At 46.8% G+C, this 24,351-nt stretch overlaps 1 protein-coding gene across 1 annotated transcript in view; it reads right to left on the bottom strand.

Annotated features, from left to right (window-relative positions):
- The window catches only part of LOC138278383 (ly6/PLAUR domain-containing protein 2-like), a 67,411-nt gene that overhangs the window by 32,608 nt on the left and 10,452 nt on the right, over window positions 1-24,351 (bottom strand). The window contains exon 3 of the mRNA XM_069219252.1: window positions 21,213-21,332. Within this exon, the coding sequence (XP_069075353.1) occupies window positions 21,213-21,332 (120 nt within the window). The remainder of the gene's footprint in view (window positions 1-21,212; window positions 21,333-24,351) is intronic.

The following is a 24,351-nucleotide window of genomic DNA, read 5'->3' as shown; positions in this document are numbered from 1 at the left end:
GTCGGGGGCAGGGGACTGGGCGCCTGCTTAATGACCGATACGTACTTCGGCTGCCATTGAGTAGGCCATGGGAGGGGGAGGCGAGCAGCTGCCATTAAGTAGGCCCTGGGTGAGCGGAGGAGAGCAGGGGGCGGTAGGTGGGGCTTGTCAGGAGCACAGGAAGTAGCAGAGGCATGGGAAGGAACAGATAAGGAGTGTGTGGAGATGTAAGGGAACACATGGGGTGGGAGTAGGAGTGGAGCGTAGTGGAGGCAGAAAAGGCAATAGAAGGGTCAGAAAGAGCAAAAGGCACATAGTGTGACAGAGAGCAAGAAGAATGGAACAAGAAAGGCAAAAGAATGGCCACAAATGAGAGGCAAAAGGGTGTGAGACATAAGGAGCAAGAGGTGTCACAGGCACTGGAAAGAGCAGAAGAAGAGGCGGGAGCCTCAGTGACTGGAGCTGGGTGCATTAGGCCTCACTGGTCTAAGCTACGTCAGGGACTGGGTCCTGGGCTCCTGCTAAATGACTGGTCTGTGCTGCATCTGCCATTAAGTAGGCCAGGAGAGGGAGACAGAGCACAGGGGGTGGCGGGCAGGGATTGATGGCAGCGGTGGTGCAGGAAGAACAGCTAAGGAGCGGGGAAGGAGAGAAGGGATGCAGGAAGTGGGAGGGGAAAAGCGGAGAGTGTGGAGAGGCAAAAAACCCAACAGACGGGTGAAAAAACTCAAAAAGGCTCAAAAGAGTAACGAAGGGAAAAAAAGGCAACGGAAGGGTAAGAAACAACATAGAAGTAACAAAAGAGGCGAGAAGGCAAGAAAGGGTGAGAGAGAGCAAAAAGGCACAAAAAATGGGAAATAGATGAAACAGTGATAAAAGGGCAAAAAAGGAGCGCAAAAGCACACAGCAGTGAGAAAGAGCAAAAGGCACAAACGGTGACAGAGAGCAAGCAGAGAGCACGCAGATTGGCAAACGAAAGGCAAAAAACTGGCAATGAGTGAGAGGCCAAAGTGTGAGAGACAAGAAGTGCAAGAGGCGGCACAGGCTTGAAAGAGAAGGTAAGCGAGAGAGGAGGCAGAATCTTCGAAGGGCTGGAGCCAGGTCCATAAGGGCCTCCACAGGTCGGAGGACTGGTCTCAGGCAAGTCAGAGGGCAGGGGCCTTGGCATCCTACTTAACCCAGCAATTCAGCTTCTAAATGCATAGAATATCATGCATTTATAGAAGAAACATTGATTTTAATAATAATTATATGCATATCATCATGCAGATTTTAAGTCAGGACTGTAGGTGAGGATTATGCATTATTTACTTCTGTTTGTCTACTCTGTAACCTTTTTAAGGATTTTCCCAAAAAATGGAAAATATAAGAATTACCAAACTACATTTCCCCATCCTGCTAGAAAAAAGAGAAACAAATACATAATGAGACCATCCAATTACAGTCATCAGCCTACAGTAAAAGTGTCTTTCAAGTCAGACCATGTCTAGTTTCCTTGCTCATTACAAGCCGGAGACAATGATGTAACCTGTTTCCCAATAGGCCGGCAGAAACCAAGGTGTCCACCAGCTGACCTAGCGGGAAACTCTTAATAGCTCAGGCTGAGTGGTTGCCACAAACTCCCTGTCAGGAGTTTGACAGACAGGCTTTCCTAGCCGCCAAACTCAAAATGAGGCCCTACGTCTCTTAGGACTACTGGCAGATTTAATATACAAGCGGTGAATGAATACAAAGGGACTGATTACAACCTTGGCGGATGGGATACTCTGTCACAAACGTGACAGATATCCCGTTTGCCGTATTACAAGTTTCATTATATCCTTTGGATCTTGTAAAACGATGAGTGGGATATCCAGCACATTTGTGATGGAGTATCCCATCTGCCAAGGTCCTAATCAGGCCCAAAGTGTGCAAAAGAGGTTATCGTCAAAAACAGCTTGCATCTTAGGACAGTGGCTCCCAACCTTTGGTCCGGGGACCCCTGGTGGTCCGTGAACCCTCCTCAGGGGGTCCGCAACTGCTTAGAAAATGAAATATTACTAACAGATTACTAAAGTGGCTAAATGTACAATTGAAACATGCCAAACATACTGTAAATGTCAAGGAATTTAAAATTGGAGGCTAAAAATCAAATTAGTATCCTCAGATTGATTTGTGGAAGCAGGTGCATTAGACAGAATATAGTATGAAGGATGTGTGGCTTCAATTAAAGTTAGAAAAGCTCCAACCTTCCTATTAACATTATTTTTTTTTTCATTTGTTTGCAAATTAAACAAAATATGCTATCATTTGTGGAGGTGTTTAATGAATACTTGTTTATATATTTTTTGTGTATTGTTAAGCGGTTTGAATCATTGACATTGTTGAGGATGGGCTCCCCGACTTCTATTAATGACTCAGTGGGGGGTCTCCAGATTCCAATAATGATTCAGTGGGGGTCCCTGGGTTCCAGTAATGATAAAGTGGGGGCCCACAGAAGTCAAAAGGTTGAGAACTAGTGCCCTAGGTGGTTTATCAACAGTTTATTCTTGGTGGACAAAAACGGACATGGGGAATCGGTCTGGTAATCAACCTGCATGATTTCAATGAATGCTTATTCTACTGTTGCTTCAAGATGGAGAGATCGCCACCCTCACTGTGCCTATTTTTGGTCTGCTCTGCAGTTTACTACATTTTCAGTAGCAGGATCAGTAAACTGAGTTCTATGAGAACTACGGATTAGAGATGTACAGTTTACCCTCTTGATGGGTCAGTCCAAGATGCAAATCTTGGCACATTTGATATGCACAGTGGATCTCATGCAAAACTTTGGTTTCATCATCAACAAATCAAAATCTGAGCTGTTGCAAAAGCACACAATGAACTTTCTGGGGTTTACGGTAGACTCCACCTTGGGTTCCATTTACTTCTCTTGGAAAAAGATAGTGAATATCCTGAGGGAGCTGAAAATGCCTCACCTCAAACACTGGAATAAATTGTGACATCTAGCCATGTGGACCTAAGATTATCATTTATCCAGGCAATTTTTCTAGGTCCACTTCATTACTGGGCCTTGTAAGACTGAACTTGACCCATCTATGGAAGGGTCTTAGATAATCGGAGTCTAAGGAAGGTAGCCTGGAAATTTGACCAGGGTAGGAGCACATGGAGGCTTGGAAAGGCAATCTTCGGAAAACCTCAGAGGAAAGTGATCCTATGAAGAACGCAGTCTGCACACCAACTGCCAGGAATTCCTGGTGGGTCTTTCACTGTGACATATCTGACAAAGGCAACCTATTGTGCACTGAAAAGAATGGACATCATCTCAGAAGTCAGTTATATCAATCACTTAGGGGTACCCATTCCAGAATATGGACTGATTTGGCAAAAGGCTTCTGGCACATCTGTCTGGACAGATAAATTCTCAGAGATGATAGAGCACTTTCAGAGTAAAAAGAGCAGGATATCGGACTGAAGACTCCAGCTACCAGAAATTGGATTGGAGAGTAGTCTTCAATGAGAGATTTTCTGATGCACAAGGATTAATGGCCTTATCGATGGCGTGTTTACCCCACATAGGCATAAGTCTAGCAATCACTCAATTTCATTTCAAAGTGTTCCCAGGCTCTGGGTAGGTAGATGTGTTAATCTCAATCAGAAAACCATATGTTTCCACAGTTTCTTCCCCTACCATTGCAAGACGTGTTTGCTGGTTCATGTCTGATGCAGGAATTGACACTCTGTTGTAAATTCTGGGAGGAGGGCTGCGCCTTCCAAAATGATCTCGCTAGGGTGGTGTTTTGAAAAGTATAATGATAGCGGCATACTGGTTCGCAGATTACATATCCAAAGAATTCTATCATATGCCAATATTGAGAAAAACTGGACTGGTAGTGAGCAAGCTTTGAACATGCATAATGGTTTTTCCACCCAGCTGCAATAATTCATTTCTGAAGCCCCATCGTAAGGCATAACAACTGCATTTTCCATAACGGTGGTATAGGTGTCCAATTTTCAATCTATGTGCCTTCACCATTTAAGTGTTCTTTAAAACGATGCTGTGTAGAAATACATAGAAATTAATGCATATTGCTTGCCTGTGTTTCCTTAATAATATTGAAACTTTCCATTATGAAAGTTAGAAAACTTTACACTTAACTGTACTGTGCCCTATATGTGCCTTTTCTGTGAAGTAAAAGATGGCAGTTTACGATCTGTATTATTTATTTTCTATATAGTAGGTGCATTCTAACATATGATGTGCATCTCTTGGTGTACATGGTGTAATTCATTGGGACTAATTTTATGTCAGAATTCTGTGTGTATGATTAATAATGCTCCTCACAGCGTAAAATACATATACAGTTTCATCTGTAATGTTGTATTATAAAATCAAGATCATTTAATATTTATGAAAATTATTAAACATAAATTTGATATACACGTTTTAGTATACAATATGAACATTTCAGTACATAGGCCCTCATTACAACCCTGGCGGTAAATCCCGCTTACCGCAGTGCTGACGGCCGTCAAGATACCGTGGCCCGCGTGGAAATCTGCAACAAGTATTACGACCCACATCTCGTAATCCGCCACAATACAGACACCCACACAAGTCCCCACACCAAAGGTCAGTGATAAACTGGCTGTAGCAAAACCCACACCGTCACGCCAACAGGAATACGCCCACAGTATCACAACCCACAAATCAACGCGGCAGTCATTCAACCGCGGTAATCCATTGGCGGTACACATGCTACGCTCAAAATGCACACACATTTACAAAACACAACCACATTGGACAATTCAAAATACACACACTGATACACATACACACACCACACCCACAAACGCACACCACTAAAAAACACACACCCACATTGTCCACAAGCCCTTACAACAACATTTTTGGAAGAAGCAGAGAGAGAGAGAATAGCAAACATAACACCAGCATCCACAGGCACACAAAACCATCACTCATACAACATCCATGCACCTCAAAGAACACACACCAACACAACACATCACACAGCACAACAAACATCACCTCTTACATCACCCACACCACATTATGGCACCTCAAAGACACCCCAGGTTTTCTGAGGAGGAGCTCAGGGTCATGGTGGAGGAAATCATCCATGTAGAGCCACAGCTATTCGGATCAGAGGTGCAGCAGAAGTCCATTGCAAGGAAGATGGAGCTATGGCAGAGAATTGTCGACAGGGTCAACACAGTGGGACAGCATCCAAGAACACAGGATGACATCAGGAAGAGGTGGAACGACCTACAGGGGAAGGTGCGTTCCGCGGTATCTAGACACCAGGTAGCCGTACAGAGGACTGGCGGTGGACCCCCACCTCCTCTCACACAACTAACAACATGGGAGGAGCAAGTCTTGGTGATCATGCATCCTGAGGGCCTCGCAGGAGTAGCAGGAGGACTGGACTCTGGTAAGTCAAAACTTTACTACTTTATCCCCCCCACCCTACCTGCATGCTATCACAAACTCCTACCACGACCCTCACACCCATCACCCCAACACCCCATAGAAACCCCACTTTCACAATCCACACATCCCAAACCCATGCCCTGCATGTAACACCAATGCATGGACACCCATCACCAAAGCATGTCCAGTAAAGATACTCACCCAGGCCCCAAAATCACCAATCACACAAGGGCCAAGCCAATAATGCAAGCACAGGAGTAGAGGGTAACTCACCCACTGCACAAGATGGCACACACAGATACAATAACTACGCATTTACACCCCAACAGAACCCCTACCCAACGTCACCAGACAGGAGGTGCCAGCCATATCCAGTCCCCCCACAGAAGAGACCCACAGCTCTGCACGCCTGGATCAAGATGACCAGCCCGGCCCATCAGGGACCTCTGGACAGTCGGTTCCCCTGCCACAGTCACAAACCACCACTGAACCTCCCCCCTCAGGAAACACCAGCACAGCACCCACCCAGTGGGCCTGTCCCCAGGACACATCAATCAGCAGTGTGTCCACCACTACAGGGACCCCTGGCTAACCCAAGACAATCAGTGGCAGTGGGCACACGGTTCAGGGGACAAAGGTGCAGGGTAACAGGGAAGCTGGGAGGACTGCTGTGCGACAGGGGGAGGACAGGCCCAGGGAACCCATTCTCCACGAGGCACTCTCCAGCATCATGGGAGCATATCATCATTCCCAGGAGACCATGGGCACGGTACTGGCCAAGTTTCAGGAGTCCCAGCGGCTGCAGGAGGAACAGTACCTTGGGATCAGAGAGGGCTTAAAGTCCTTTCACACCACCCTGGTCACCATTGCATGGGGAGCTGGCAGACATGGCCAACACCATGAGGGACACAGTGGCACACCAACGGTCCCCTGACACTGGCCTGAACGATGAACAGCCCTCCACGACCGCCGGCACTAGTGGACAGGAGGTCCAGCCACAGGGACAACAGGCCACCAGCACCCCACCTCCTGCAGAAGGAGAACCACCCCACAAACGGACCCTGAGATCCAGGAACAAGACAGAGAACATTGCCAAGACCCCCGCCAGGAAATAAGACTCTCCTGATTGTCACCCTTCTGTCCCACTATGTCACCCTGACAACCTTGAACTGCCATTACTCCACCTCCTATGCCCCCCTTGGACAATGCACCTGTGATACCAATAGACTGGACTCCACCATGGACATTCCTCCACTATCACCCCAGCCCATTGCACATACCCCTCCACTGAATAGCACTTAAATAAACACCCTGAATCACAAAACGATCTAGAGTCAGTCTGTACTTTCACAATTGTGTTATTACAACCTCTCTGACAAATAGAAATGTCAATGTTCATTTTCACATACCAATGTTGGACAGTTGTTGGGCAGCAGTAAACATAGCAGAAGGCAGAAAGTGGTACCCAGATCTGTGAAATGGAAAGCCAAAGTGAACTGCCAGGGTCCATACACAGAGGTAAAAAGGCAGAATCATGCAATGTCCTACTGTAGTATGATATGAGAGGAGCAGTGCCAGTCTCTTACCTATGTCTCACTGGAAGTACTGCATGATGATGTTATTTCGGTTGTCTATATCTTCTTCTTTTGCCCCCTCTTCCTCACTGTCCACAGGCTCCACAGCTGCCACAAGACCAACATCAGGCCCATCATCCTGTAGAAAAGGCACCTGGCGTCACAAAGCCAGGTTGTGCAACATACAGCATGCCACGATTATCTGGCACACCTTCTTTGGTGAGTAGTATAGGGAGCCACCTGTCAGATGGAGGCACCGGAACCTGGCCTTCAGGAGGCCGAAAGTCCACTCTATCATCCTTCTAGTTCGCCCATGTGCCTCATAGTAGCTTTCCTCTGCCCTCGTCCTGGGATTCCACACTGGGGTGAGTAGGCATGACAGGTTGGGGTAACCAGAGCCACCTGCAAATATTGAGGGACAACTGTTACACACACACCAACCCTTAGGGACTCTCCCATACCCAGACACCTATTCAAACTGTGTGGGGGGCCTTGGCCTCACCTATTAGCCACACACAGTGCCTCTGGAGTTACCCCATCACATAAGTGAAGCTGCTATTCCTCAAAATGTAAGCGTCATGCACTGAGCCAGGATACTTGGCATTCACATGGGAGATGTACTGGTCTGACATTCACACCATCTGCACATTCATGGAATGGTAGCTTTTGCGGTTTCTGTACACCTCTTCATTCCTGCGGGGTGGGAAAAATGCCACATGTGTACCATCAATGGTACCAATGATGTTGGGGATATGTCCCAGGGCATAAAAGACACCTTTCACTGTGGGCAATTCCTCCACCTGAGGGAAAACAATGTAGCTGCGCATGTGTTTCAGCAGGGCAGACAACACTCTGGACAACACGTTAGAGAACATTGGCTGTAACATCCCTGATGCCTTGGCCACTGTTGTTTGAAAAGACCCACTGGCCAGGAAATGGAGTACTGACAGGACCTGCACTAGAGGGGTGATTCCTGTGGGATGGCGGATAGCTGACATCAGGTCTGGCTCCAACTGGGCACACAGTTCATGTATTGTGGCACGATCAAGCCTGTAGGTGAAAATGATGTGTCTGTCTTCCATTGTCGACAGGTTCACCAGGGGTCTGTATACCGGAGGATTACGCTATCTCATCATCTGCCCCAGAGGACATGCCCTATGGAGGAGAAGGGTGAGCAGAGGGTCATACACCACATAGCTTGCACAAGGGTGTTTTGAACAATTGTGATGTAATCAGTGTGTGGCGCTGTCTGTCCGTATTCCTGCCCAAAAGTGCTGTGACGCAGTTAGTTGCCCTGCCATGTGGCCCCCTGAAATGGTGGCTGCCGGACCTGTAAGGAGGGACAAGGGGAAATGAGATAACAGCGCTGTCGTTGTGCAGGGTCGCGGCAGGCGGATGAAGGCCGTAGCAAAATTCAGCATTGGTTTTCATTGGGCCCTATGGGTTCCAGGAGCCAATGACGATGTACCCCGGTGGTGACGGTACACACCGCCGCGGACATAACCTCCATTTTCTATCTGTTCACTCACTTGATGCCTGACCTTCTACAGGAGAGGACCTACACTGCAAGTGCTGCTGTGACCTGAGTCTGTAAGTGACAATGGCTACAGTGTCTGGGGAAAGGGCCCCTGCCTTCACCACAGAGGAGTTGGACAACCTGGTGGCTGGGGTCCTCCCCCAGTACTGGAGCAAGAAGACAGCAGAGGCCCAGCTGGGGATGGCCTCCCAACATGGATGGGGTGCCCATCGCACCATGACCCCCCTGATGTACCGGATCCTGGCGATGGCATATCCTGAGTTGGATGGGCGCTTGAGGGCATCACAGCAGCCACAAGGGGTTGAGTACAGTCTTATTCAGCTGACTCTGCACACTGTATGAGGTGCCTGGGTGGGGGAAGTGGGCTGTGGGTTCCCCTAGGCCAGGGCAAACGTGCTAGGGTAGGTCCATTGTTAGGCAGGCTCTGTGGCACTCCAACCCCAAAAGTGGTAGTGGCCATCTACACCTAGTCAGGCTCCTGTGGGTTCCAGGTGTGCATCAAACGGGCTTAGGCACAGCCCCCCATGGGCAGGTGATTTTACCATGAACTGTTAGTGCATGGCCTAGTGCATAGGGCTGCTCCCTGTGTGTTGTGTCTTCCAACGGTGGTGTTGTTTCGGGCATTGACCATGTGTCTCCTCTGTCTTCCCCCCCTTTTTGTTTTGGCACCCTGTCCTTGTGTGCATTAGCATCATCTGGTAGAGGAGCATTGGCACCGGAGCAGGTGGGAGCTGCAACCCACAAGGCCCAGGAGGGTGAATGTACGGAGTCTGAAGGCACCAGTAGAACGAAGGGCGAGGAGAGCTCCACGACGGGGACAGGAGGAGACACCAGCGACAGCGACTCCTCCTCTGATGGGAGCTCCCTTGCGGTGGCGGGCACCTCTGTGCCCCCCGCAACAACAGGTACAGCTGCCACCCCCCCCCACCAGCACCCCCCTCCCAGCAGCCCCTCAACGTGTTTCCCGTGCCCGCTCACCCAGGAGGGTGGGCATCTCTTTCACCCTAGGCACTTCAGGCCCTTCCCCAGTCAGACCTGCTGCCCTCAGTGAGGAGGCTATTGACCTCCTTAGATCCCTCACTGTTGAGCAATCAACCATTTTGAATGCCATCCAGGATGCCGAGAGGCATTTGCAGTAAACAAATGCATACCTGGAGGGCATTCATTCTGGCGTGGCAGCCCAACAGAGAGCATTTCAGGCTCTGGCCTCAGCACCGATGGCAGCCATTGTCCCTTTGTCCAGCTCCCCCTTCCAACCTCCACTACCCAGATCCAATCCCCTCTACCTCAGCCTATCCCAAGCACACCATCAGACGAGCATGCACACTCATCAACACACAAAAGTGGCTCAGACACACATAAGCACCACACATCCCACAGGCACTCACACAAGCACCATACCCATGCAGACACACCAACATCCATTGCCTCCACTGTGTCCCCTCTTCCACGTCCTCCGCCTCCCTCCCAGTCTCGTCTCCACTCACACCTGCATGCACTACATCCTCAGCCACTACCTCCATCACTAGCACACCCATCACCACAGACCACTCACGTACAGTCACCACCCCCACTACCATTCACACGTCCCCTGTGTCCTCTCCCAGTGTGCCTGTGAGCCCTCCTCCCAAATTACACAAACGCAGGCACACACCCACTCAACAGCCATCCACCTCACAACAGCCTCCAGCCCATGCACCCTCACCCAAACTCAGCAGACGTACACCTCCTACAACCACTACCTCTTCCTCCACTCCCAAACTCCCTCCATCTTCCTGTCCCAGTGTGTCTAAAAAACCTTTCCTGGTTAACATTGACCTCTTCCGAACACCTCCCCCCCGTCCTTCCCCTAGGGCTAGGATGTCCAGATCCCAGCCCAGCACCTCAGTAACAAAATGCTCGAGCACTGTGGTCCCTGCAAGTCCAGTAACATTGCGGGCAGCACCCATCAGGGCTGCCAGTGTGCCACATAGTGAGGCCAAGGATCAACCTATTCGGCCACCTGCCAATGTGAAGAAGGGGTCCACATGCCGTAGGGAAAAGCCGCACCAACCACCCAGCAAAGCCTCCTCCAAGACAAAAGAGGACAGTGCCAAGGTCCCAGCAGTGACTTCCAAGGTGGGGAAGGGACACAAGGGCAAAGGGAAGTCAGCTCAGGGCACGGAGCTTCCGGGTGAGGGACTGGTGTCATCCCTTCTGCAAGACAGAACAGCAACCTGTACGGCGGTGGCCACCGCCACCTGCACGTCTGCTGCCTCTGCAACAGTCCCCAGCATCATCTCCAGTAGGCAGTCGTCCGAGGCTGCAGGAAACGTCCTGCTGTCTCCCTCCACAGGTGCTGACACCTGCACCACCGGCAGCATCTCCGCCCCAGACACCGCCGCGGCCACCGCCACCTGCCCCGCAATGTGCCCAGCCAGTGCCACCACACCCTAGATCAACATCGTCCCCAGTGGGCAGTCATCAGAGGCTGCAGGAGACATCCTGGACCCTGCACACACTACATGAGGCACCACAATCAGCACTGGCAGTACCAGCAGTTGGCAGACTAAGTCGCTGCAGGGTGGAGTGTGTCTCTGCCTCCATCGAGTATCATGCTATCTGTTCCCAGAAAATCTCGTGGCTCAGACACCCAGGTGAGGGAATGGGAACTGCCACACCCCATGTGCAGCATTATGGGCACCAAGAACCCTCCGGAACCAGTTGAGAACAGCATCCACTACCCCAGTCCTTGGCAGGATGAAGCACTCTGGGCACCTAGCCCCCTTCGGAACCAGCGGAGAACAGCATCCACTACCCCAGTCCTTGGCCGGATGAAGCACTCTGGGCACCAAGCCCCCTCCAGAACCAGTGGAGAACACATCCACTAGAGAGACTGTGGCTTTGCATTTCCCAGGACCAAGCAGTGGGCAAACCACCCACTTGAGAGACTTGAGAGACTGTGGCTTTGCACTCCCCAGTACTAAGCAGCGGGCATGGAGCCCCCTCGTGGAGCAGTGGCGTGGTCCCATCATCCGGCTGAGGTGCCCCCCCTCTCCTTCCCCCTGAGGTGCCTGTTTTTTTTCAACCTGATGCCCCCGCAGTGTTCTCTCCGTTTTGAGGCAGGTGTCATGTGTGGGCTTCGCTCATGCTTTTTGGGACCACTGGTCCACAGACAAATGGAACAGTATCCGTACTTGAGTAGTTGCTGTACATATTTGTATATACTGATCTTTTAATGTTATGTTGGCCTATCTGGATTTTTGATGATTACACTTGTGTGTGTTGTTGGGGGTGGGGGTGGAGGTGTTGCGTGTGTGTGTCACTCTCTTTTTCCTCCCCCTTCCCCTGTGTGCTAGGTGCAGTACTCACTGTGGTCATCGCCGCCATCTTTGATGTTCCTGGTAGAAGAGGAGGTAAACCAACATTGGTAACACCTGTAACTCGGGCTCCATGGCATCCTGGTTCCTCGTTGGGTGTCAAGTGGTGAGTGGTTTCTATTCCAAGTACTGTTTCCGCCATGCTTTTGTTGGTGTTGTTACCACCCCGGAAAAGCTGGCGAATTTGTGCCTTGTAATACTCTGGGCGGTAAATTGTCTTCCGCCTGTCCGTTGGCGGTTGCGGCTGCGGTGTTTGTTGCTACCGCCGTGGCGGTCGGAATGTTAAAGTGGCTGTTTGTGTTGGCGGTTTCCACCATGGTCGTGATTCAATTTGTTTTACTGCGGTCTGTTCGCGGTATTACCGCAGCTTTACCACCGACCGCCAGGGTTGTAATGAGGGCCATAGTCTAGTGGATTCATCTGAGTGTAAAGCATGTGTATATCAACAGATACACAGTAATATGATCATCCATATCCATAATGTATGCATTTAATACATGTACATATAGAACTTAAATATTTTATCTGAACATAATCCCTGCAGGTCCCTCTTAAATCTAGATATACACAAATGTGAGGAACTTCGGACAGATAGCTTGAGGCTGTGGGTTATTTTAAAGCTTACCGCTATCTGTGGACTAAACAGTTGTTTTGCACATTGTAGTGCTGTGTAGCTATTTTAGCCATGTTTTTAGACATGTTATTTTAGGAACTAGGCCTGCCACTCGTGCACTGTTGCCCAGTTACATTTTATTCGGCTTCCTTTTATTTTTCTAGCACAGGCCACATTTGCGGGGCTGTTTTATTTTCGTTATATAGATGCTCTTTCGCCTAGGAAAGCATTGCGTCTTTAGCAAAACATTATTTTCACTTTGTGCTTTCCTCAAGCCTGCAGCAAGATAGGTTTGCCGGCAAAGTGGTATGCTGTGTCTCTGACATTCACAGAAATATACACATTCTTACGTGGGGACATTCTCTCAGAACATCAGCTGTTTTATTATAAAAACATGTCTGTGTCTCATACATGTTAGAGGGAGATTCCAGCCAGATGACCACGGCTGCATGCTAATTGCCTTCGCTGCAGCTGCTTGCTTAGATTACATGGCCTACATGGGGATGGTGTCTTTTTAGACAGCAGGCTTCCTAGCTCAGGTATGGAGGAAGATGCCTTCCCAGGAGGGAAACCTAAAGTGCGGATCAGGGCTTATCACGCTGTGCTCTAACATAGTTTAGGTTGTAACCACTTATATTCTGCACAGTGCCAGAATGGTGGGACAGTTTTTGTGTTTCACTCTTCTTGGCAACATTTAGCTTTAGCATGTTTTATCATCCTAGTTATTGCAAGTCATGCCATTTTATCTAAGATGCAGTTAATTCAATAAACGCTATTGAATCATTCTCTGTCTCTGTTCGTCTTTGTATGTGTGAAACTAAGGTAACAGAAAAAAGGATGACATCTGATGTGCCACTATTTGCCCTGAGAAGTCAATCTTGCCATACACCCAGTTGCCACAAATCACTCCTGCTCTTGGGCGAGGTGAGGCACTGCAAATTAGCTTGAAACCCAGAATAGGCTGACATTTGTTACATGGTGTGGATTTGGACCCAGCTCCCCACAGTTCAGGTGATTCTGCTGCCCGAATCCAGCAGCCTCACTAGGATAATGAGGGCATACGCGACAACCACTATCTGGGGAATACACAGTTGTCTTGCACATTATATATTGTTGTTAGACCTGACAGCCTTAGGGTGGTCACCCCTAACTTGTTTCCTGCCTCCCTCCACTTTTTGGACACTGTTTTTGCTGGTTTTAGGACTCTGCGCACTTTACCACTGCTAACCAGTGCTAAACTGCATATGCCCTCTCCCTTTAAACATGATGACACTGGATCATACCCAATTGGATTATTTAATTTACTTATAAGTCCCTAGTAGTTTCAAGTTTAGCTTTATTTTGGTAAAATAAAATACCGTAAAAGCACATTTACAAAACACATTTGATGAATATAATAAAAAGGATAACATAATATCCTCTGACTAAAAGGGATAAAATACAATATAATATGAGTAATCTTGAGAATTATAACCCAGTTATATAACATAACTTCAGGAGGACAACACAACTCCTATTCTCATTTGTATGCTAATATTCATACATTTTATATAAAAATGTTAACTATCAAAGTGCAGTTCCACACACAACAAATACAATGCATTATAAATTACACTCCAAAGATTTAGATCTAATGTGCCAGATTGCCTTTAGAAATGTTGCTACTACACATGCCACGGACTCCTGGGGGTTTGTTTTACAAATCCTAAGGGCTAATAACCTATTCATAAAACCCATGGATCTGCAAAGTGGTATAATCCAATGTGCCCTCTGCTTAGAATAGGCTGGGCAATGAAAAAGAACATGAGCCGTGCATTCAGCAATACCGCATCCCATTGGGCATAAGTTAGAGTAACTATCAGATTTAGTCCATCTGCAAGTGAGAGTGTGTAGTGGTAGCAACCCTAATCTAAATATAATACAGTATAAAGTGCATGTGCTAAAGGGGATAAAATCAAGTCCCTATAATGCTCAAACTCATAATGGCACTTAAGCGATAGAAAACTATTTGTCATACTAACCGAGGGCACTTCAGCTAACTTTTCTACTTGTACATTTAGCCAATACGCCTCCTTTACAGCCTACATATCGTTTTTTGGGAGGTGAGAGGGGGTCTGTCCAATAAACTCCCAACCCAAGTTTAATAAAAGTTTTTTCAACATGATTACACCACCTAACTTTTTTAGTAGCATGCAGACTCATCAGGGCACTCAGCCAGGCTCTATATGAGCTGAAAATGTCCAAGGACCAAATCCTAATCCAATACGTTAACGGCCTTAAAGCAGCTCTATGCGAAATGGAATGGAGATTTATATATCCATCTGGATGGGCAATGTGGGGGAACTTGCAGGTACTTTTAATAAAGCTAGATCCTCCATATTACAATGTCCCCATAGCTCTGCCGCACATAGGACTCCCCCTCTCACTTTGACTTTATATATTTCCATTGCAGGACTGATGGCAAATCTGGGGGATCTAGCAGCATATCTCAAAATACCCCCAGATTTTTGTTTTTTAGCTCATAAAGGACTTCGATAAATGAGCCTGCCATTTATGTGAATCCTCCAGTTTCATTCCCAGATTATCGAAGTCAATAACTCTTTCTAAAGCTTCCTCATCCAGAAATATCTGTTTCTTCACTTTATTTTTTGTGTCCCCAAATACTATGTACTTGGTTTTGGATGTGTTAATTTCCAATCCATGGTCTTTTACAAAAACCCGTGAACTTCACAAGCAAGTTAGCAAGTCCAAAAGCAGTTTGAGATAATAACAGAGTGTCGTCTGCAAACAACAAACAAAGGGTCTATTTTGGGTGCATCATTGACAAGGTCCAATAAGTAAGGAATGCACGCATTAATGAACAATAGGAAAAGAGTAGGAGCCAACGCACACCCCTGTCTCACCCCTCTGCGTATTGGGATCTCGGTCATTAGTTCCCCTTTTGTCCCCCATCAAATTCTGGCATAGCTCTCGGAGTACAAATCTTTCATTAAATTTAATGTGGGACCCAGCACTCCGACTTCGCTCATAAACTCCCACAGTTTATAGCGTGGGACAAGATCAAAAGCGGACTTAAGATCTACAAAAGGGACAAAGAGTTTCCCTGCGTCCATGTCCACCATCTTCCATTTGATCGTAAGGAAGCAAAAGACCTGGTCAACTGTACTTATTCTCTGCCTAAAGCCCGCCTGCAAGTGGCTGAGTGCTTGTTTTTCTTCAATCCATTCCTTAAGCCTACTCAATACCTGGCAGGAGAAAATCTTTTGTAAGTTGTCCAAAAGGCTGATTGGTCTATAATTTCCCGGGACACCCCTCTCCCCTTTTTTATGTATGGGTACAATAATTGCTCCCTTCCAGGTCCGGGGGTATATGCCACGTACCAAAGCAGCGTTTGACACCCTATTAACATAAAGACCACAGTAATCAAGATCTGATTTAAACATATCCGTGAGTATGCCATCTAACCCAGGCGCCTTTCCTGATTTTTGGGCCCTAATACCAATATCAGTTTTCTTTAAAGTAAAGGGTATAAAACTAACTGCAGAGGAAGACACATTTATTGGTACGCTATCATTGACGATGGAAAGAACAGGCTTGTGACTATACAACTCAGTAAAGTGGCTAGTCCAGTTTTCGGGGGGAATATGGCAGTCAGGTCTAAAATTCTCATTGTGTCCATTTCTGGCCAACAAGGACGAGAAACATTATGGGTTTCTGTCCTTAGCAGCCAGCAGTAGATCCTGCCAGGATATCTCTTCCCAGTGGTTTTTGCTAGTCTTAAGTGCAGATGCATACTCGCGCCTTGCATAGGTTATCTTGACTCTATCTTTTAATTTTATTGCTTTTATGAGTCTACTCTTAGCCTCTCTACATACCTTACCAAACCATCTATGATGAGGTCCTGCTCCCGAGTATTTATTCTCCCTGGTAGTTGTAAAAAATAGCTCTTTAAAGGCAGGAAAAACATCTATAAGCAGGATCATAACCTCATTCGGAGTATATGGACAAGAGCCATCAGATAACTGATGTGTTGATACTAAAACACACATTTTTTCCCATAATTTATGAGAATTTCTAAAAATATTCTATTTCACAGCACGATTGTTGGAGGACACCTCTAATGAAGCAGGGACTTTGTGATTTTATTGTGCACCTATTTTGGTAAAAAACTGCCTGTCCTATGTTACCAAGAGAGGGGCATGATCACCATTGTATTGGTTACCCACCTTAACATCTTTATTAGAGTGCCATATCCTCACATCAATAAGTACAAGGTCAAGTATACTACTATACAACCCTCTAAAAAATATGGGTTTTGCAGGATTATCTGACGGGAAGCGCCCATTTCCTGGGTGAAGCCCATGAGTTATCATAAAATCTATGACCTGAAAAGCCCTGATGCTAAATTTAGGCTGTTTTATCTGGGACGAGTAAGGAGGAATATTCCATATTGAATCCTATAGCTGCGCTATCTCAGAAAAGGCTAAATTAGGCTCAAGGGACACATTAAAATCACCGGCTACAATAATATAATGCGACAAAAGGAGATCCAGCACCAGGGCATTCAACATCTGGATAGTTTTAAACATTTGGTTAGAATGGTCAGGTCTATTATAGACATTAATACGCAACAGCGGTAAACCTTGCTTTAACTGGATGGAAATTGCCAATATATCGGCCGAGTCCACATGGACTTCCTTGATATTGCCCACCTCAGAGATTCTTATCCAGGTAATAAGGCCGCCCGCTGCTCTGCCAGCGGGTGACGGCTTAGCTTCCTTACAAAAGCAGCTATATCCCTGTCTATAAACATTTAAGGTGGCCCAGGTTTCCTGGAACAAACAAATATTAAATTTATCTATAAACTCCCCCCAATCAACATCATTTAATTTGTTACGAATCCGGTCACATTCCATGTTATAAACTCCGAAGTTAAAGTCTCAAGATCACTAAAGACCTTCTGAGGGAGCTCAAGGTTACACATTCTTACATGACTCTCCATGGATTTAGATTTTACCATATTGACATTAGACAATGGGACCAAAATCCTTGGTGAGAGAGGTTCTAAAGCTGGATTACCGACTGGCTGCAAAGTGACATTACAAGAGGATGCAATAGCATCCTGATGCACTATGGAAGGAAGCAGTCAATCAATGTACGAAGCAACATCTATTTGTTTTGACTCACATAAATTTGACCTCTCAATTGGACAATCATATTCCTTCATGTGCGCACTTTACCACTGCAAACCAGTGCTAAAGTGCATATGCTCTCTCCCTTTGAACATGATGACATTGGATCATACCCAATTGGATTATTTAATTTACTTATAAGTCCATAGTAAAGTGCACCATTTGTGCCCAGGGCCTGTAGATTAAGTGCTACTAGTGTGCCTGCAGCACTGATTGTGCCACCCACTTAAATAGCCCCTTAGCCATGTCTCAGGCCTGCCATTGCAAGGCCCGTGTTTGCAGTTTCATTGCCAATTCGACTTGGCATTTAAAAGTACTTGCCAAGCCTAAAACGCCCCTTTTTCTACAGATACGTCACCCCTAAAGTAGGCCCTAGGTAACCCCTAGGCCAGGGTGCTGTGTAAACAAAAGGCAGGACATGTCCTGGTAGTGTAAAACTCCTAAATTCGTTTTGCACTTCTGTGAGGCCTGCTCCTTTCATAGGCTAACATTAGGGAAACCCTCATAAACGGTTTGAGTGGTAGCTGCTGATCTGAAAGGAGTAACAAGGTCATATTTAGTATGGCCAGAATGGTAATACAAAATCCCGCTGACTGGTGAAGTTGGATTTAATATTACTATTTTAGAAATGCCACTTTTAGAAAGTGAGAATTTCTCTGCACTTAAATCCTTCTGTGCCTTACAATCCACATCTGGCTAGGTTCAGTTGACAGCTCCCTTGTGCATTCACTCAGACAACCCCAAACACAGGATGCTCAGCCACACTTACATACATCTGCATATTGAATGGGTCTTCCTGGGCTGGGCGGGTGGAGGACCTGACACTTACATGTCAAAGGACTGTAGCCTGCGGTCACACAACGGATTTCCACACCCCCTACTGGGACCCTGGCAGACAGGATGGAACTGAAAGGGTACCTTGTGCACTTCTAAGCCACTCTATGATGTCTCCCTGACTACAAAGGCACATTTGGGTATTTAAACAGGGCCTCCGCCCCTACCAACTCAGACACTTCCTGGCGAAGAACCTGAACCAGAACCACCTGCCAAGAAGAACTGCCTGGCTGCCCAAATGACTCACCTGACTGCATTTTGAGAAGGACTGCTGCCTTGCTGTTGCCCTGCTGCCTTGCTGCTCTCTGCTGAAGAAGTGCTCTCCCATGGCTTGGATAGAGCTTGCCTCCTGTTCCCTGAAGTCTCAGGATCAAAAAGACTTAATTCCCGCAAGAAGAACTCCCTGTGCGGCAGAAATCTCTGCACAGTCTGCAAGAAACACCGCACAGCCTGCATCATGGTGAAAAAATCACTGCAGGCCGAACCGGAATGACGCAGCCTGACTTCGCAAGGAGAAGATAAATGCAGTGCCAGTGTAGCAACTGGAAATTCGACACACAGCCCACTGGATCGACGCAAAGCCGAGCCGGAACGACGCAGCCTGACTTCCTGAGAGGAATCGACGCAGCGGCTGCCATGCTGTAGAAATTTCCAAACATCGCCCACTGGATCAACACAGCCCCTGTGACTTCATCCTACAAGTGCTAGATTTCAACACATTGTCCCAGTGGCGTCCAAAAACCCCGCAATCCGAAGAGGATCCCAGTCTACACGCCGGAAATCGACGCAAAGCCTGGCCTGAGTGAAAACTCTACAACTCATTGCTTGTGTGTGCTGGAAAAATCGACACACACCTCCCCGTTTTCCATGCATCTCCTCCTCTGCGGTTCCTTGCAGAGATTTTGAACGCAAACCAGGTACTTTATACTTGCAAGAGGCATTTGTTGCTTTTAAGAGACGTAAGACACTTCATATCATTTTTACAGTGACATTTCAACATATACTTATTGCATCTTAATCATTTTGACCTGCATCTTATCAGATACATATTATATATTTTTCTAAACACTGTGTGGTGTCTTTTGTGGTGTCTTACTGTGTTATTGCATGATTTATTGCACAATACTTTACACATTGCCTTCTAAGTTAAGCCTGACTGCTCAGTGCTAAGCTACCAGAGGGTGGGCACAGGATAATTTGGATTGTGTGTGACTTACTCTGACTAGAGTGAGGGTCCTTGCTTGGACAGGGGGTAACCCGACTGTCAACCAAAGACCCCATTTCTAACAATTGTCTTATCCCTCCCTGTGGAATACCTAGTTGTTTTCTACATTGTAGATCGTCTTACCACTATCTGGGAATACATGGGGCATATTTACAAGCCCTTAGTGCCTCCTTGCGCCACCCTAGTATCATTTTTTTTTACACTAAGGCGGCATCAAGGAGGCCTATTCCCCGTGCTAGATTTACAAAGTGCCACAATGCAAGCACTGCACCACTTAGTAACCCCTTGAGTCACATTATGCCTGGGCCAGTCATAATGTATGCATTGGGGGCATTCCCCCGTTAGGAGGCCCAAAAAAATGGTGCAGTGAAATTTACGAGATTTCACTGCGCCATTTTTCCCATCATTTTAACGCCTGCCCAAGGCAGGTGTTAAAGTGACGCTCCCATTGTTTCCAATGGGCCTCCCCACGCATTGCTGGACTAGCGCCATAATTTTTGGTGCTAGTCGAGCGATGCGCTGCAACTGCTTCAAACATTTTGACACAATTGTGGTAACATGCCCCATGGTGCACTGTATTGGAAATACATCGCTAGCATGGTGACATTAGGGGGCACATAGGGGAGCAAGAAAGTGGCGCATAATAGCGATGAGCCACTTTCTTGTAAATATGCCCCATAGCTGTCTTGCACATTGTAGATTGTCTTACCACTACCTGGGAATTACACAGTTGTCTTGTGCATTATATATTGTGCTATCACTCTGTGTGACATACTTAGTTGTCTTGTACTTTGTAGATTGTCTTACCACCAAGTTGGAATACCAGGGCCGGCTTTAGCACTGGTGGCGCCTTGCGCGACTGTCTTTTTTGGTGCTCCCCCAACCTATGACCACCTCCTCGGATTCCCTCACCACCACAGGGCAAATGTGCCCCTCACCTCTCCATAAACCCCCTTACACATACATTCATTTGTTTTATACCCCTTGTAAAGGCTGTCTTTACTAATCCACTGAGCCATCCACATAAAATATAGTTCTGTTCCTTGCAGCAAGCACTTTAACCCTCTCTGCTACTTTATGGCGAGTCAAAACTGCTGCTAGACAAAACTCAGATTTTCCTCTCTAACACGGACATTAATCACAAGAGGCATCTTGACATTTTAATTGTTTCCTGAAGACCTGATGCACAAGGAACATTTCAGCAGGTGCTTTTAAATCACAAGTTTAGTAAGTTGTTGCTAAACACAGTGCCCCCTGAGGTCAGCGCCCCCCAATCCAGGCCAGCACCCGGTGCGGTCTCACCGCTTGCACCGCCCTAAAGCCAGCCCTGGGGAATACATAGTTATCCTGCGCATTGTAAATTGTTTTACCACTACAACTGGAATACATAATTGCCATGCAAACTATATAGTATCTTACTATTACCTGGGGAGTAAATGCTTGTCTTGCACATTTTAGATTGTCTTACCACTGTCTGGTGAATACATAGTTGTCTTGCACATTGTAGATTGTTCAGAGCAGTTTTTAACCTCTATGCACTTGGAAATGGGAGTTCGAACGAGGCATGAATAGCACTGCAGAGAAGACACTGCAAGAGAAAACATTTTCATCAACATGTAAGGCTAAAATAATCATTTGGCAGCAAAGCACATAGGGCCAGATTTACAAGAAAGTGGTGCATCAGTACTGATGCACCACTTTTCTTATGTCACCCTTGCACCATCTAACAATACCATGTGTGTGCCTTATTTACAAAACAGTGCACCATGGCAGTCGTTAGAACAGTGGTGTCAACATTTTTGATGCTATTGTGGCACTTTGCTACAATAGCGTCAAATATTTTGACGTTAGTATGGCAAAGTGCAAGGAGGCCCATTGATTTCAATGGGTGCGTCATTTGAATGCCTGCTCTGAGCTGGCGTTAGAAATGACCCCAAAAATGGCGCAGTGAAATCTTGTAGATTTCACTGCGCCATTTTTGTGGGCCTCCTAACGCCGGAATGCTCCTCATGCATACATTATGCCTGACGCAGGCATAATGTGGCACATGGGGTTTCAAAGTGGTGCAATGCATGCATTGCGCCACCTTGCAAATATGGTGCGGCAAAAATTGCCTCTTCGAGCCACATTAACATCGAAAAAAATGAGGTTAATGTGGCGCAAGGAGCAGTTAGGGCCTTGTAAATCTGGCCCATAGATAGGTACTAGAATCTGAGAGGGTTGGCTGTTGGTTAAGCAAACCATAGATTTTTTTTTCTTTTTGTGGTGGCAGTCCTGAACTGACCCAGCATGGCCCTTATGTTTAAGGCAGGGTGGATTTGTGCCCACAGCGCATGGGAAGCTGACATGCGTTTCGCAGCCCAGGTGCTTTCTAAAGGCTCATCATAGGCCATCTCATGCAGTGACAAAGAAGCCAATGCAGGAAGGAATGCCAGGGACTGTAGCTAAGTAAAAGTTACACACAAATAGCAACATATGTGTAGATGGTGAAGGGGATCCTTGACCTTGAATTAAGCATCTTGGGGGCTCCTTTATATTTCATTCAGAACCCTGCATACAGCATTCTGAAATTCCCTTTGTTGATCTTGCCCCATACCATGCAGCTAAGACTCTACACACATTCCCTCCTTCATGAACTCAACAACCAACACAGGACAGGAGAGATGAAACAATGGACGGCAGGAGACAACCTGTAGAGGAACATAAACGCATAAAAGCTTACACCACGAGACAACAGTAAGGGGGGGATAAGCATATGAAAATAATTTAAAAATAGCAAATGAAGCTCTCGAAGGGCCTAATTGAGATCTTGGTGGATGAGTTACTCCGTCACAATGGTAGTGGATATCCCATCTGCCAAAATATAAATCCCATAGAACATATGGGATTTATATTTCGGCGGGCGGGATATCCGTCACCGTTGTGACTCGTCCGCCAAGATCTCCCCATAAAGCCCTACGTTATCACATGCTCTCTCAATATTATACACATTCATTTCAGCCTTGGCTGTCTGACACCCTGTCCAACTGACACACTGCTGCCATCCCGCTACACTAGGGAAGAACTGGCAGTTCGGGAAGTGCAGATGATGACATGATCACCCTCTTCACAAAAATTGGCAGACTCAATAAGATTACACCAATCTGGTCATACTGATGCTCAACCTGCAGGAGGTGAAAGCAGACTCAGCTGCCCATAGAGTAGTTCTCCCAAGAAAATCCTGGTCTTGTGAAACCCTTCCATGGTTGCGGAGGATAACCTCAGATTGGTAACTGGTGGCAGGCACCTTCATGCACACAAATATCTTGGACAGAGGTCTTCTCAGACCTTGATACCCTTTAAAAACATGAGATTTCTCACTGAGTTTATGAACGTTCCCAACATGGAGGTTGCCCATATTGGCCCAAAGAACATGGAGATTTCTTGCAGGCTTATGGTATAGACTTGGCTACAGATTTTTGCTTCCTCAGTAGCAGGACCCCGTGTTTAAGGACAGAGCCCCTAATGTGTACAAGGACCCACTAGTGCTCTAGCTGAGGGTTTCCAGGGCATGTGGGGCTTGACGAGCACAGACGTACCTACTCGACTTTCAGAACTATGCTCTGGGTGTGGAGGGATGCCCCCGGTAAGAGACTGCAGCCTAGCTCAATTGACACCATTCCATTGCTTTCCGAGGTACCCATCATGCCCACTTGAGCACTCTCTCTTTAAGGGGAGAAGAGCAGGATCATGTCTCAATCTCCTTCAAATTGCCTCCGGTAATCTGGGGGGAGATTACTACGTTTTCTTTTAATCAGTACACCCAGGTTTGCATAAGTGAGCCCACCAGTGAAGGCACCCAACCACCTATTAGACTCCACTGAAGGAACATTTCACATAAGTCTCCAATGAAACTTCCACAACATGCTGCCAGTCCCATTTTACCACGTATTCCAAAAACAGGGCGGGCAAAGGCCCAGTAAGAGTGTGTAAACTTTGAGAACTGCATGCACATATTTTTTCCACCAAAACGTTTGTTTGCCTGCCAAAAACGTGCTTAATGTGTACATGTCATACCCACTAAAAACGGTTGAAAGACGTAAAATGACTTCTAGTACTTCTTTTTTAAAAAGGGTGGCAGCTGTAACAAAGTTGGCTAGCTTAACTTGCCAGCCTTATTTCTGCAGCAGCCGCCCCAAGTGTGTTGCATGACACAAGAGTACAGTGAACATGAGCACGAGGTCTGCAGTGTCTGGTATCAGACAAGCCCCTGAGGGACACAACAGATTAATTGACTGATTGCTATATTTGTTGAGTGCCCTCACATCAAAAAGTCCTCTTAACGCGAAATACAGCTCCCCCAGGGCAAATTGAGGAGGATAGCTCATTTTGGAGAGGAAAAACAGAAGGAATGGAACTACACCATGACTAACAGAGTAAGATCATTAAAGCCATCGTAGATATACAACGCGCTTCATTTCCACTGAGGTTAACCAGGGCCGCACTCCAGATTTGTGAGGCTGCAATGATCACATTGAAACAGTTTGCCCCATCCGTACTGGGCACTACAGTATAGCTATGTGTTTCATTCAGCTCTGAGTACTGTGCGGAATAAAGCTTTCAACTTG

This window comes from Pleurodeles waltl, chromosome 2_2 (assembly GCF_031143425.1).
Source record: "Pleurodeles waltl isolate 20211129_DDA chromosome 2_2, aPleWal1.hap1.20221129, whole genome shotgun sequence".
Classification (NCBI taxonomy): Eukaryota; Metazoa; Chordata; class Amphibia; order Caudata; family Salamandridae; genus Pleurodeles; species Pleurodeles waltl.
Note: the sequence above shows the minus strand (reverse complement) of the source record. Positions and strands in the feature narration are given on the sequence as shown.